Source organism: Oncorhynchus gorbuscha, linkage group LG06, assembly GCF_021184085.1.
Source record: "Oncorhynchus gorbuscha isolate QuinsamMale2020 ecotype Even-year linkage group LG06, OgorEven_v1.0, whole genome shotgun sequence".
NCBI lineage: Eukaryota > Metazoa > Chordata > Actinopteri > Salmoniformes > Salmonidae > Oncorhynchus > Oncorhynchus gorbuscha.
Window position 1 is genome coordinate 14,749,075 of NC_060178.1, and position 14,200 is coordinate 14,763,274.

At 41.9% G+C, this 14,200-nt stretch overlaps 1 protein-coding gene across 1 annotated transcript in view; it reads left to right on the forward strand.

The window, feature by feature from the left end:
• The first annotated feature begins 6,680 nt into the window (after window positions 1-6,680).
• Window positions 6,681-14,200, forward strand: part of LOC124037020 (chemokine-like protein TAFA-5) — a 119,177-nt gene continuing 111,657 nt past the window's right edge. The window contains exon 1 of the mRNA XM_046351641.1: window positions 6,681-6,792. Coding sequence (XP_046207597.1) covers window positions 6,681-6,792 — 112 coding nt within the window. The remainder of the gene's footprint in view (window positions 6,793-14,200) is intronic.

Sequence of the window (14,200 nt, forward strand, 5' to 3'; positions counted from 1 at the left end):
GTCTGTGGTGCAACGTGGCGTTGGTGGATGGAGCGAGACATGATGTCCCAGATGTGCTCAATTGGATTCAGGTCTGGGGAACGGGCGGGCCAGTCCATAGCATCAATGCCTTCCTCTTGCAGGAACTGCTGACACACTCCAGCCACATGACGTCTTGCATTAGGAGGAACCCAGGGCCAACCGCACCAGCATATGGTCTCACAAGGGGTCTGAGGATCTCATCTCGGTACCTAATGGCAGTCAGGCTACCTCTTGCGAGCTCATGGAGGGCTGTGCGGCCCCCCAAAGAAATGCCACCCCACACCATGACTGACCAACCGCCAAACCGGTCATGCTGGAGGATGTTGCAGTTCTCCACGGTGTCTCCAGACTGTCATGTCTGTCACATGTGCTCAGTGTGAACCTGCTTTTATCTGTGAAGAGCACAGGGCGCCAGTGGCGAATTTGCCAATCTTGGTGTTCTCTGGCAAATGAAAAACGTCCTGCACGGTGTTAAGCACAACCCCCACCTGTGGATGTCGGGCCATCATACCACCCTCATGGAGTCTGTTTATGCCTGTTTAAGCAGACACATGCACATTTGTGGCCTGCTGGAGGTCATTTTGCAGGGCTCTGGCAGTGCTCCTCCTGCTCCTCCTTGCACAAAGGCGGAGGTAGCGGTCCTGCTGCTGGGTTGTTGCCCTCCTACGGCCTCCTCCACATCTCCTGATATACTGGCCTGTCTCCTGGTAACGCCTCCGTGCTCTGGAAACTACGCTGACAGACACAGCTAACCTTCTTGCCACAGCTCGCATTGATGTGCCATCCTGGATGGGCTGCACTACCTGAGCCACTTGTGTGGGTTGTAGACTCCGTCTCATGCTACCACTAGAGTGAAAGCACCGCCAGCATTCAAAAGTGAACAAAACATCAGCCAGGAAGCATAGAAACTGAGAAGTGGTCTGTGGTCCCCACCTGCAGAACCACTCCTTTATTGGGGGTGTCTTGCTAATTGCCTATAATTTCCACATGTTGTCTATTCCATTTGCACAACATCATGTGAAATGTATTGTCAATCAGTGTTGCTTCCTAAGTGGACAGTTTGATTTCACAGAAGTGTGATTGACTTGGAGTTACATTGTGGTGTTTTAGAGTAGTGTATATATATCTGACTTCAACTGATATACTGATATATACACACACACCCACAGTTGAAGTATATATCCAATATATAATATATTTCCACACTATGAGGATTGTAATAATTCTGTGAAATATATGAAGTTTACATACACTTAGGTTGGAATCATTAACTTGTTTTTCAACCACTCCACAAATGTCTTGTTAACAAACTATAGTTTTGGCAAGTCTGTTAGGACATCCACTTTGTGCATGACAAGTAATTTGTACAATAATTGTTTACAGACAGATTATTTCACTTTTAATTCACTGTATCACAACTCCAGTGTGTCAGAAGTTTACATACACTAAGTTGACTGTGCCTTTAAACAGCTTGGAAATTTCCAGAAAATTATGTCATGGCTTTAGAAGCTTCTGATAGGCTAATTGACATCATATGAGTTCATTGGAGGTGTACCTGTGGATGTATTTCAAGGCCTACCCTCAAACTCAGTGCCTCTGCTTGACATCATGGGAAAAGTTTAAAATAGATCAGCCAAAAAATAATTGTAAACCTCCACAAGTCTGGTTCATCATTGGTAGCAATTTTCGAACACCTAAAGGTACCATATTCATTTGTACAAACAATAGTACGCACGTTTAAACACCATTGGACCACGCAGCCGTCATACACCAGCTGTCAGGAGGAATGGGCAAAAATTCACCCAACTTATTGTGGGAAGCTTGTGGAAGGCTACCTGAAACGTTTGACCCAAGTTAAACAATTTTAAGGCAATGCTACCAAATACTAATTGAGTGCATGTAATCTTCTGACCCACTGGGAATGTGATAATAATAAATATAAGCTGAAATAAGTTACTCTCTCTACTATTATTCTGACATTTCACATTATTTAAATGAAGTGGTGATCCTAACTGACCTAAGACGGGGAATTTGTACTAGGATTAAATGTGAGGAATTGTGAAAAACTCCGTTTAAATGTATTTGGCTCAGGTGTATGTAAACTTCCGACTTCAGCTGCACGTATACAACGGGGACAGAGTTTTTCACTGCACTGGACCTTTAAGGATTTTATCAAGAGTGGAAAGGGAAATATTATTGTACTGTAGGCTACACATTTGAAACTATATAAATCGGGATTGTGTTGTATTTTTGTATCAAACCATGTTCTAATTGAATGTTTCACAAATTCTCTATATTTATTTTTAGTGTGTTCGTGGTAGTGAAGGGTAACTTTTCCATTGTTTATTAATAGAACAACGGGATAAAACTCAATAGTAAACCTTTATATTTCTTCCAGCTATACAGTTATTAGGCCAGGAGGCCTACAGTGGCATAGTGTACTTCGTTGAAGAAACATTGTCTGAATAGGAATGTGAGAGTCATTTGTTATTCGTTAGAAGTCGTTATCTTAAAGATGGAATTCTTAATGGTGAAACAGCCACATTCGTTTGCAATATTACAACCGCAAAGATGTTACTGCAAACAACCAACACTGTTTTTTCCCTCTGACATCTTCACATGCGCTAGAAGAGCACACAATGTACTGCAATGTTTTTAACATGCTGCACAACGCTCCTCAGCTCTGCTACAAAAACAATAACAATGGTGGTGGGGCGGTCAGTGGTGCCGTTTCCCTCTACTGCGGATTCCATCTTTAAACAGTTGTAGACATGTTATGACCATTTGAAGTCTATGGCCATTGAAATGCATTGGGATTTTGAAAAATGTGGAAGAATATGTTTTTTTCAACCAACGGTATCAGTGCCAGTCTGCACACTCAGCAATTTCTTTGATACTGAGACATAACTTCTTCCCCACAGAACAGGCTATGGTTCTGGAGTGACGGATCTAAATTTGATCACCAGAACTGGGCGAAAGATGAGCCCAATAACTATAAGGGTGACAGAGAGCCATGTGTTCAGATGAACTTTGGAGGTACAGTAAGCCCACTATCATTCACTGATCCATTCATCAAATTAAAAGTTATTCATAGTAAGTATAACAAATAAATCTGACAGACACTTTTATTTGAATTTTTGTGTGTATATCTGAATTGATTTGAGAGGTAATTTCTATTCTGTGTTTCCTCTTAAGGTAAAGCTGCCTGGAATGATGAATTATGTGGAAGGAGATATCCCTCTGTGTGCTCCATAAGAAATTGTTCAATCCATCAAACTATCAACTGAAATCCAAAATTCCACTCTGTAGTGTCAGCATCCTAACTGAACATATTTTATGGGAAAATCAAATACTTTGAAGATTATTTGTTTCTGTAAAATGAAAGTTTTAGTTACTTGTTGTACATAAATGTTGTGGTTTGTTGTCAATAAAAATGGGTTTGTTTGTGCATGATTTTTTTATTAAGCATCAATGATAGCGCCATATTTGTCAAGGCCTTTGAAGTGTTTCTTAAATATACATTCTAGCATCTGTTCAGTGGTCATTTCAATTATTTGATAATTAATCTTGAAGAATATAATGCATATAATTATCAGGTTTGAAGGTAATACCCAGATGCAGACTGCGTCAAAGTAACAATGTGGGTACAGAGTCAGGACAGGCAAGGGTCAAAAACCAGGAAGATGGGAAAAGAGAGACTGGGGAAAAGCAGGAGCTGACAAATGTTGGTTGGCTTGACATAAGACGAGCAACAGAAACAGAGAACAAAGGTATAAATACCCAGGGGATAATGGGGAAGATGGGCTTAACCTGGAGGGGGGTGGAGACAATCACAAATACAGGTGAGACAGATCAGGGTGTGACAATATAGCTTTAAAATAAGTAATGTGGATGTCATAGACTATCAGAGCATCGTCCATGAATTTGAGAGTTGTTACATTTCCCTACACCAGTGGTTCCCAAACTTTCTATAGTCCCGTACCCCTTCAAACATTCAACCTCCAGCTGCATACCCCCTCTAGCACCAGGGTCAGCGCACTCTCAAATGATGTTTTTGCCATCATGGTAAGCTTGCCACACACACGATACAATACATTTATTAAAATTTAAAATTAGTGAGGTTTTTCACAACCTGGCTCGTGGGAAGTAACAAAGAGCTCTTATAGGACCCGGGCACAAATAATAATATAATAATCATTTTGCTCTTTATTTAGCCATCTTACATATTACAACTTTATTTGTTCATTGAAAATTTAATAACTCACCACAGGTTAATGACAAATGTGTGCTTGAAAGGATACAGGGGCCCATTATCAGCAACCATCTCTCCTGTGTTCCAATGGCATGTTGAGTTAGCTAATCCGAGTTTATCATTTTAAAAGGCTAATTATCATTAGAAAACCCTTTTGCAATTGTTAGCACGGCTAAAAACCGTTCTGATTGAAGCAATAAAACTGGCCTTTAGACTAGTTGAGAATCTGGAGCATCAGCATTTGTGGATTCGATTTCAGGCTCAAAATGGCTAGAAACAGAACTTTCTTCTGAAACTCATCTGTTCTGAGAAATGAAGGCTATTCCTTGCGATAAATTGCCAAACTGAATCTCGTACAATGCTGTGTACAACTCTTCACAGAACAGCGTAAACTGGCTCTAACCAGAATAGAAAGGAGTGGGAGACCCCAGTGCACAACTGAGCAAGAGGATAAGTACATCAGAGTGGCTAGCTTGAGAAACTGTAACGATTCCCGTTGGTAGAAGGAGCAAAATGCAGCATGGTAAGTGTTCATATTTTAATTGAAAAACGGAACACTTCACAAAATAATAACAAAGAGAAAACGAAACAGTTCTGCCAGGTGAACAGACATTAACCAAAATTGGGAAAACAGGCTACCTAAGTATGATTCTCAATCAGAGACAACGAATGACACCTGCCTCTGAGAACCATACTAGGCCAAACACATAGAAATATAACAGAGAAAAAAGAAGACTCCCCACCCCAACTCACGCCCTGACCAACCTAACACAAAGACATAAAAAAGGAACGTGACAGAAACCGACGCCTCTCAAGTCCTCATCTGCAGCTTCATTAAATAGTACCCGCAAAACACCAGTCTCAACATCAACAGTGAAGAGGCGACTCCGGGATAAAAAATGTTTTAAAAAAAATCTTATTTAACCAGGTAGGCTAGTTGATAACAAGTTCTAATTTGCAACTGCGACCTGGCCAAGATAAAGTAAAGCAGTTTGACACATACAACAACAGAGCTACACATGGAATAAACAAACATACAATCAATAATACAGTAGAAAAAGTCTATATACAACATGTGCAAATGAGGTAGGATAAGGGGAGATAAGGCAATAAATAGACCATGGTGGCGAAGTCATTACAATATAGCAATTAAACACTGGAGTGGAGGAATGTGTAGAAGATGAATGTCCAAGTAACAGGGCAGACGTTTTTTAGAATCCCAGAATGTAGCTTTGTGTTTCCAAACTCTCACTGGGTATAGAAATGTGTGAGTACAAGATGTGCTCAATAGAGCCAAACGTATTAGACTTGTATGGGATGGTGTGATACTCACTGTGTGATTGACTCTCTCCGTGAACAGCTAGCTAGTATCATATCCTACTATACAGCAGCTGAAGAATCTAACACTGTAAAAGTGAAAAAAATCGATAATGTAATAGTTGCTGGTTGAAAATACAAGCTACACAGGACATTCCGATCATCAGGTTTCGCATGGGTGGAGTTTGGTTTGCCTGGTGACATCACCATGTGGTAAAAGTTAATAGACCAATAACAAAGAGTTTGAAACCTCTGCCAATAACAACACATTTCCGTTTACATATCCCTCCCATTAGGCCCCTCCGCTCTGGTGGATTGATTCACATGTTGAGTCCCTCCAGGATTTGTTGAGATATTTGCTGGCAAAAAAAATGCTTTGTTTTTCTGGGGGAATTCTGACTTTTTCCCTGGCAATATGATTTTGTCCAATTTGTCTCGAAAATGCGCTGACGAGGGTCACAGGGAAAAGTGTGTAGAAGTGTGGCTTGATTAAACCATATAATACGCTATTATGTGCGGTGATTGGTTGAAATTGCTAGCCCTCCTTTTGTACTGCGGTGATGGGTCAGTCATTCGATAATTGCGATGTCTTGACTGTCCCCAATGTTGCCTGCATGTGCCTGGAGTCAAAACGCCCCCGAGACCGCTTGAAGGAAGCAGACAATTGAGCAGTATCTGAAAAAGCGTGACCCCAAGTTTCAGATGGTCTTATAGCCCCAAGTGTGTGGCATGAGGTTGCGAGAACATTTCCCCCTCTATTTTTGGGAAATGTCAACGAGATGCTTTGAATTCATTGAATCCATTCTCAGAGAACACGGATACGTATAACACGTAGCTTCATGTCTGATTCGTAATTGGATCATATCCTATCTAAATAATATGTACTATTGAAACGGACATCCACCAGGCACCAGACAGCATTCCTTTTCACAGTGCATTAGCCTACGCTCGGACACCGGGGTTTATTTTGGACTAGGACACTCTCGAGATGTCTTGTTTTGGGATTACTCGTGGCGAGATGCGCTCCCATCGAGCGCGACCTGGCTGGTGAATTGTTCAATTTCTTTCGCTACGGGTTAACTGAAACTCAATGGCTTCGTCTCGTAAACTGGGTCGGCGGAGAAATGTCACTACCTGGCCAAGAATGTCTTCAACTTTCTGGGCTGTGGTGCTACTGACCAGTCTGCTCATAATATACTGCGGTAAGGAATGGACAGTTTCAGTAGGTTATAACTGCGCACTTGCCGGTGTTGCTGCCTTAAGTGTGTTTTTATGGGATTTATGTCGATAATGGTTTTTGATTGGCTGATTATTGCCTTGGATAGAATGTATGCAGATTGTGTATGTTAACAATTGAATTGGTAGAGATGAAGATTGAATGTCTTCAACACTGCAACATCAGCTCAATGGAAACATGTGTAGAGTTGCAGACAATTAGTTTAACAACAGCAGCATTTTCTCTACGCTAATAGACTATATTATAGTTTACACTTCCTCATGAAAAAAACGATTTTTTTCCCCCGTTTTTCTTCTTGTTAGCGTATGATGAGGGTCGCCGGTTTGCCTGGGCGGGCGTCCCTGGTCAAGAAAAGTTTGAAAACTCCTGGCCTTTCGTCGTTTGCTGTCCGCAGCACTAGTACTGAAAGGTGCCCTGCGGAAAATTCTCCCCACGTCCAAACGTGATTTACATTGTCAGCACCAGCTCACGATTCCTCCTGTTCAGCTGAGCGTGCAGTGTTTAGGAACAGCAGACACTCAAATACAATTCGTTGTCACGCATCCTTCCTGCAACAAAACGATTAACTTTGTTGTAAAAGTAATAAACCATATAGTGCGCCATGAAGGAGTATACCCAGCGCGAAACGTGCTGTAGTCATATACAAATTGATAGCCTGTACGCAGTGGTTTTGAAATGTCACCGTTTTTTACTTTGCGAAAATTCTGACTATGGCAAGCAAACTGAAGAAACGTGTATGTTGGTATGTCCTATGACAGAAATATACTTCCAAAATGTGGGTCTCCTCCAACCTCTCTCTCTCTCTCTCTGGCCATTCAAATCAATTCAAGGTAATAATAATAATAATAATAATAATAATATGCCATTTAGCAGACGCTTTTATCCAAAGCGACTTACAGTCATGTGTGCATACATTCTACGTATGGGTGGTCCCGGGAATCGAACCCACTACCCTGGCGTTACAAGCGCCATGCTCTACCAACTGAGCTACAGAAGGACCACAAGGTCAGGGCTCTGTGCAGGCTAGTCAAGTTCTTCCACACCGATCTCGACAAACCATTTGTGTATGGTACTCGCTTTGTGCACAGGGGCTTTGTCATGCTGAAACAGGAAAGGACCGTCCCGAAACTGTAGTGGGCTCCCGAGTTGTACAGCGGTTGAAGGCACTGCCTCTCAGTGCTAGAGGCGTCACTACAGACCCTGGTTCGATTCCAGACTGTATCACAACCGGACGTGATTGGAAGTCCCAAAGGACGGAGCACAATTGGCCCAGCGTCATCCGGGTTAGGGTTTGGCCGGGGTAGGCCATCATTGCAAACAAGAATTTGTTCTTAACTGACTTGCCTAGTTAAATAAGTTCAATCAAAATAGTCTAAATGTAATTGTATGCTGTAGCGTTAACATTTCCCTTCACTAGAACTAAGGGGTCTAGCCAGAACCATGAAGAACAGCACCTGACCATTATTCCTCCTTCACCAAACTTTATAGTTGCCACTATGCATTCGGGCAGGCAGTGTTTTTGTCCTGCCATCCTCCAAGTCCAGATTTGTCTGTTGGACTGTTAGATGGTGAAGCGTGATTCATCACTCCAGAGAACGCGTTTCCACTGCTCCAACGCTTGGAATTGCACATGGTGATCTTAGGCTGCTCGGCCATGAAAACCCATTTCATGAAGCTCCTGATGGACAGTTCTTGTTGCTTCCAGAGGCAGTTTGGAACTCGGTAGTGAGTGTTGCAAACGAGGACAGACAATTTTTTACACACATCAGCAGTCGGCAATCCCGTTCTGTGAGTCTTTTGTTTAGAGATGTATCTACAGTGGGGCAAAAAAGCCACCAATTGAAAGTTCTCCCACTTAAAAAGATGAGAGGCCTGTAATTTTCATCATAGCTTCAACTATGACAGACAAAATGAGAAGAAAAAAATCCAGAAAATCACATTGTAGGATTTTTTATGAATTTATTTGCAAATTATGGTGGAAAATAAGTATTTGGTCAATAACAAAAGTTTATCTCAATACTTTGTTATATACTCTTTGTTGGCAATGACAGAGGTCAAATGTTTTCTGTAAGTCTTCACAATGTTTTCACACACTGTTGCTGGTATTTTGGCCCATTCCTCCATGCAGATCTCCTCTAGAGCAGTGAATGTTTTGGGGCTGTTGCTGGGCAACACGGACTTTCAACTCCCACCAAATATTTTCTATGGGGATGAGATCTGGAGACTGGCCAGGCCACTCCAGGACCTTGAAATGCTTCTTACGATGCCACTCCTTCATTGCCCAGGCGGTGTGTTTGGGATCATTGTCATGCTGAAAGACCCAGCCACATTTCATCTTCAATGCCCTTGCTGATGGAAGGAGGTTTTCACTCAAAATCTCACGATACATGGCCCCATTCATTCTTTCCTTTACACTGATCAGTCGTCCTGGTCACTTTGCAGAAAAGCAGCCCCAAAGCATGATGTTTTCACACCCATGCTTCACAGTAGGTATGGTGTTCTTTGGATGCAACTCAGCATTCTTTGTCCTTCAAACACAACGAGTTGAATTTTTACCAAAAAGTTATATTTTGGTTTCATCTGACCATACGACATTCTCCCAAGTTTCTTCTGGATCATCCAAATGCTCTCTAGCAAACTTCAGACAGGCCTGGATGTGTACTGGCTTAAGCAGGGGGACACGTCTGGCACTGCAGGATTTGAGTCCCTGGCGGCGTAGTGTGTTACTGATGGTAGGCTTTGTTACTTTGCTCTCTGCAGGTCATTCACTAGGTCCCCCCGTGTGGTTCTGGGATTTTTGCTCACCGTTCTTGTGATCATTTTGACCCCACGGGGTGAGATCCTGCGTGGAGCCCCAGATCGAGGGAGATTATCAGTGGTCTTGTATGTCTTCCATTTCCTAATAATTGCTCCCACAGTTGATTTCATCAAACCAAGCTGCGTACCTATTGCAGATTCAGTCTTCCCAGCGTGGTGCAGGTCTACAATTTAGTTTCTGGTGTTCTTTGACACCTCTTTGGTCTTTGGCCATTGTGGAGTTTGGAGTGTGACTGTTTGAGGTTGTAGACAGGTGTCTTTTATACTGGTATAACAAGTTCAAACAGGTGCCATTAATACAGGTAACGTGTGGAGGACAGAGGAGCCTCTTAAAGAAGAAGTTACAGGTCTGTGAGAGCCAGAAATCTTACTTGTTTGTAGGTGACCAAATACTTATTTTCCACCATAATTTGCAAATAAATTCATAAAAAATCCTACAATGTGTTTTCTGGATTTATTTCTTCTCATTTTGTCTGTCATAGTTGAAGTGTACCTATGATGAAAAGTACAGGCCTCTCATCTTTTTAAGTGGGAGAAGTTGCACAATTTGTGGTTGACTAAATACTTTTTTGCCCCACTGTAGCTAGCTAAACAATGAACCATAATTCCAACCCATACAGTACAAACAGATTGTTATAGCTGGCCACCATGCATGAAATGATGTGGTATGAATCTGCAGGTAGCATAAAGCTAAACAACTATTTTCAATGTTAGCTAGCTAACTTAGGTTATAACTAGCAATGCAAATAGTTTCTACTACACAGATCATGCACATAACGATAGCTAGTGTGCCAGCAAGCTAACATTTGCTAGCTATCTAAAAGTACGCTTTAACTTGCAATGAAAACAACCTTTTGACAAAATTAGAAATGTATAATATCTGAAAATGTAGCTAGACTCGTACTGTATACATGAACGCTTCATGGCAGACTGGGACCACTCTAGCTAAGTAAGACATTCTGTGTCACTTCCGTTTTGTTTGTAGCTACAGCTTGTTTGACCCATTGTGTCAAGTCGCTCCGGTTCACACTGACAGAAAGTGCTGAAAGTAGTCCATCACAACTTTTTCCACTGATCTTTGTCGATAGCACCTGCTAAATTCAGGGCAGCAATGTTGTTGAGAGCAGTAGCAACAATTTTGCAGTTCTCCATGGCTAACCAATCTGAACAGACCAATCATGGCAGACCAATCTGAACTCATCGCTTGGCATGTCCAGCCCATCTGTTCTCAGTCATGGCTAATGGGAAGGTTCCTGACTTTTTTCCCGTGGCTAAACCAACTAGGCTCATCATTTAGTTAATTTATTTGTATTTACGGATGGCATACAAGTATGGTATTAAGTTACATGAACGTTCACATGTACCCAAAGACATCACCTGTGAAGTAGTGTTGTGTGCGACATATGCCTAGCTTCCTGAAATGGGTCACATATGGTCATCCATTTGGCAGGAGGTTAGAAAGTACAGCTTAGTTTCCACCACATCTCTCTCTCTCGCTTTCTCTCTTTCTCTTCTCTCTCTGAATTCTGTTAGTTGCACACCTTCTCTTGTCCTTGTGGTTTTTTCCAGTGGGAATTGGAGGTCTTGATGCATCACTTCACAGCAAAAAAGGAGAACACAAGTCAATATCACAGGATGGTGGTACCAGGCAGTCATTTTAGGGACTGTAACTGGATTTACTTTTGTAAAACACAATGCAGCATTTTTCCATTAGGCACCAATGCCGCAACACCACAGTGTAGTATCAATGTGTTGTCCATGCACAAGGAATAGGAAATCAGTGTTGTCCATGCACAAGGAATAGGAAATCAGGGTTGTCCATGCACAAGGAAAAGGAAATCAGTGTTGTCCATGCACAAGGAAAAGGAAATCAGTGTTGTCCATGCACAAGGAAAAGGAAATCAGTGTTATCCATGCACAAGGAAAAGGAAATCAGTGTTGTCCATGCACAAGGAAAAGGAAATCAATGTTGTCCATGCACAAGGAATAGGAAATCAGTGTTGTCCATGCACAAGGAAAAGGAAATCAGTGTTGTCCATGCACAAGGAATAGGAAATCAATGTTGTCCATGCACAAGGAATAGGAAATCAGTGTTGTCCATGCACAAGGAAAAGGAAATCAGTGTTGTCCATGCACAAGGAAAAGGAAATCAGTGTTGTCCATGCACAAGGAAAAGGAAATCAGTGTTGTCCATGCACAAGGAATAGGAAATCAATGTTGTCCATGCACAAGGAATAGGAAATCAGTGTTGTCCATGCACAAGGAATAGGAAATCAATGTTGTCCATGCACAAGGAAAAGGAAATCAGTGTTGTCCATGCACAAGGAATAGGAAATCAGTGTTGTCCATGCACAAGGAATAGGAAATCAGTGTTGTCCATGCACAAGGAAAAGGAAATCAATGTTGTCCATGCACAAGGAATAGGAAATCAGTGTTGTCCATGCACAAGGAATAGGAAATCAGTGTTGTCCATGCACAAGGAATAGGAAATCAGTGTTGTCCATGCACAAGGAATAGGAAATCAGTGTTGTCCATGCACAAGGAATAGGAAATCAGTGTTGTCCATGCACAAGGAATAGGAAATCAGTGTTGTCCATGCACAAGGAATAGGAAATCAGTGTTGTCCATGCACAAGGAATAGGAAATCAATGTTGTCCATGCACAAGGAATAGGAAATCAATGTTGTCCATGCACAAGGAAAAGGAAATCAGTGTTGTCCATGCACAAGGAAAAGGAAATCAGTGTTGTCCATGCACAAGGAATAGGAAATCAGTGACATTGTTTGATTGACATTAGTTTGTATTCAGTATGGCCCTTAGATCTTGACTGGTATTTTGGGGCTATGGCTTTGATTAGGAAGGAATCCAGTGGATTTGACCCTCCCATTTTAACACACAATCAATAATGTCTTGGTCAGAACACAAGGGCTTCTCTACCTATTCAGGCCACTGGCCTTAGGCTGATATACACAAACCTTGATGTATGTAAAAATTGATGGCACCTTTAACAAGACTCTGAGATAATTATGTTTATGGGTTATGTCAGTTATGCACGAATATTGAAGAGTTTATTTCCAAAACACTATATCCACCAATCTTTCACATTTGTGTTTTTTCATCAGAAATGATTGCTTATGGGTAGGGTTGGTCCTGTAAGTCACTCTGGATAAGAGCGTCTGCTGAATTACTGAAATGTAAATGTTTCAAAATTCTGGGAATTTTGAAACCCTACTCACCTTCATGTTTGTAAAATACTGTATGACTGTTCTCTGATTTTTTTTTAAATAAGAGAAAATGTTTTTTTGTTGCTAGCAATGATCAACAACCAATTTGGCAGAGCTGTAATAGGCCTGGGCGATTTGGCCAAAATATCATATCGTAGTATTACATTTGTTTTGATGGTTTGACGGTATTTTATGTTTTGAAATAATACAAATTCAAAATTTGCTTTATGAGTAGGGCATGACCCTAGGGGGTAACACATACAATATAAAAGGATGTGGACACTGCTATTTCAGCCACACCCGTTGATGACAGAGGTATAAAATAGAGCACACAGCCATGCAATCTCCACAGAAAAACATTGGCAGTAGAATGGTCTTACTGAACAGCTCAGTAACTTTCAATGTGGCACCGTCATTGGATGCCACTTTTCCAAATCGTCAGCTAATCAAATTGCCCTGCTAGAGCTGCCCCGGTCAACTGTAAGTGCTGTTATTGTGCCGTGGAAAAGTATTGGAGGAACAACGGCTCAGCCTTGAAGTGGTAGGTCACACAAGCTCACAGAATAGGACCGCCAAGTGCTGAAGTGCGTAGTGTGTAGAAATCGTCTGTCCTTGATTACAACACTCACTACCGAGTTCCAAACTGCCTCTGGAAGCAATGTCAGCACAAGAACTGTTAATCGGGAGCTTGGGTTTCCATGGCCGAGCAGCTGCACACAAGCCTAAGATCACCATGTGCAATGCCAAGCGTCGGCTGGAGTGGTGTAAAGCTCGCCACCATTGGATTCTGGAGCAGTGGAAACGCGTTCTCTAGAGTGATGAATCACGCTTCTTCGCCATCTGGCAGTTTGACAGACAAATCTGGTTTTGGCAGATGCCAGGAGAACGCTACCTGCCTAAATGCATAGTGCCAACTGTAAAGTTTGGTGGAGGATAAATAATTGTCTGGGACTGTTTTTCATGGTTCAACTCCTGAGTGACGCAGCGATCTAAGGCACTGCATCTTTGCAAGAGGTGCCACTGCAGTCCCTGGTTTGAATCCAGGCTGCATCACACCCGGCTGTGATTGGGAGTCCCATAGGGTGGCGCACAATTGGGCCGGCGTCATCTGGGTTTGGCTGGGGTTTGTTCTTAATTGACTTGCCTAGTTAAATAAAAAATACATTTGAAAAAGTAGCGAAGTAAACTAAAAAATGGACGTCACACTAGGCATATCACATTTAACGATCCAAACTTTTAAAACCTGTTATAGAAGATAAAGTAAATGCCCAAACCGGTCAGTGGATCAATACCGGTATATCATAAAATACTGTATACCGCCCAGACCTAACAT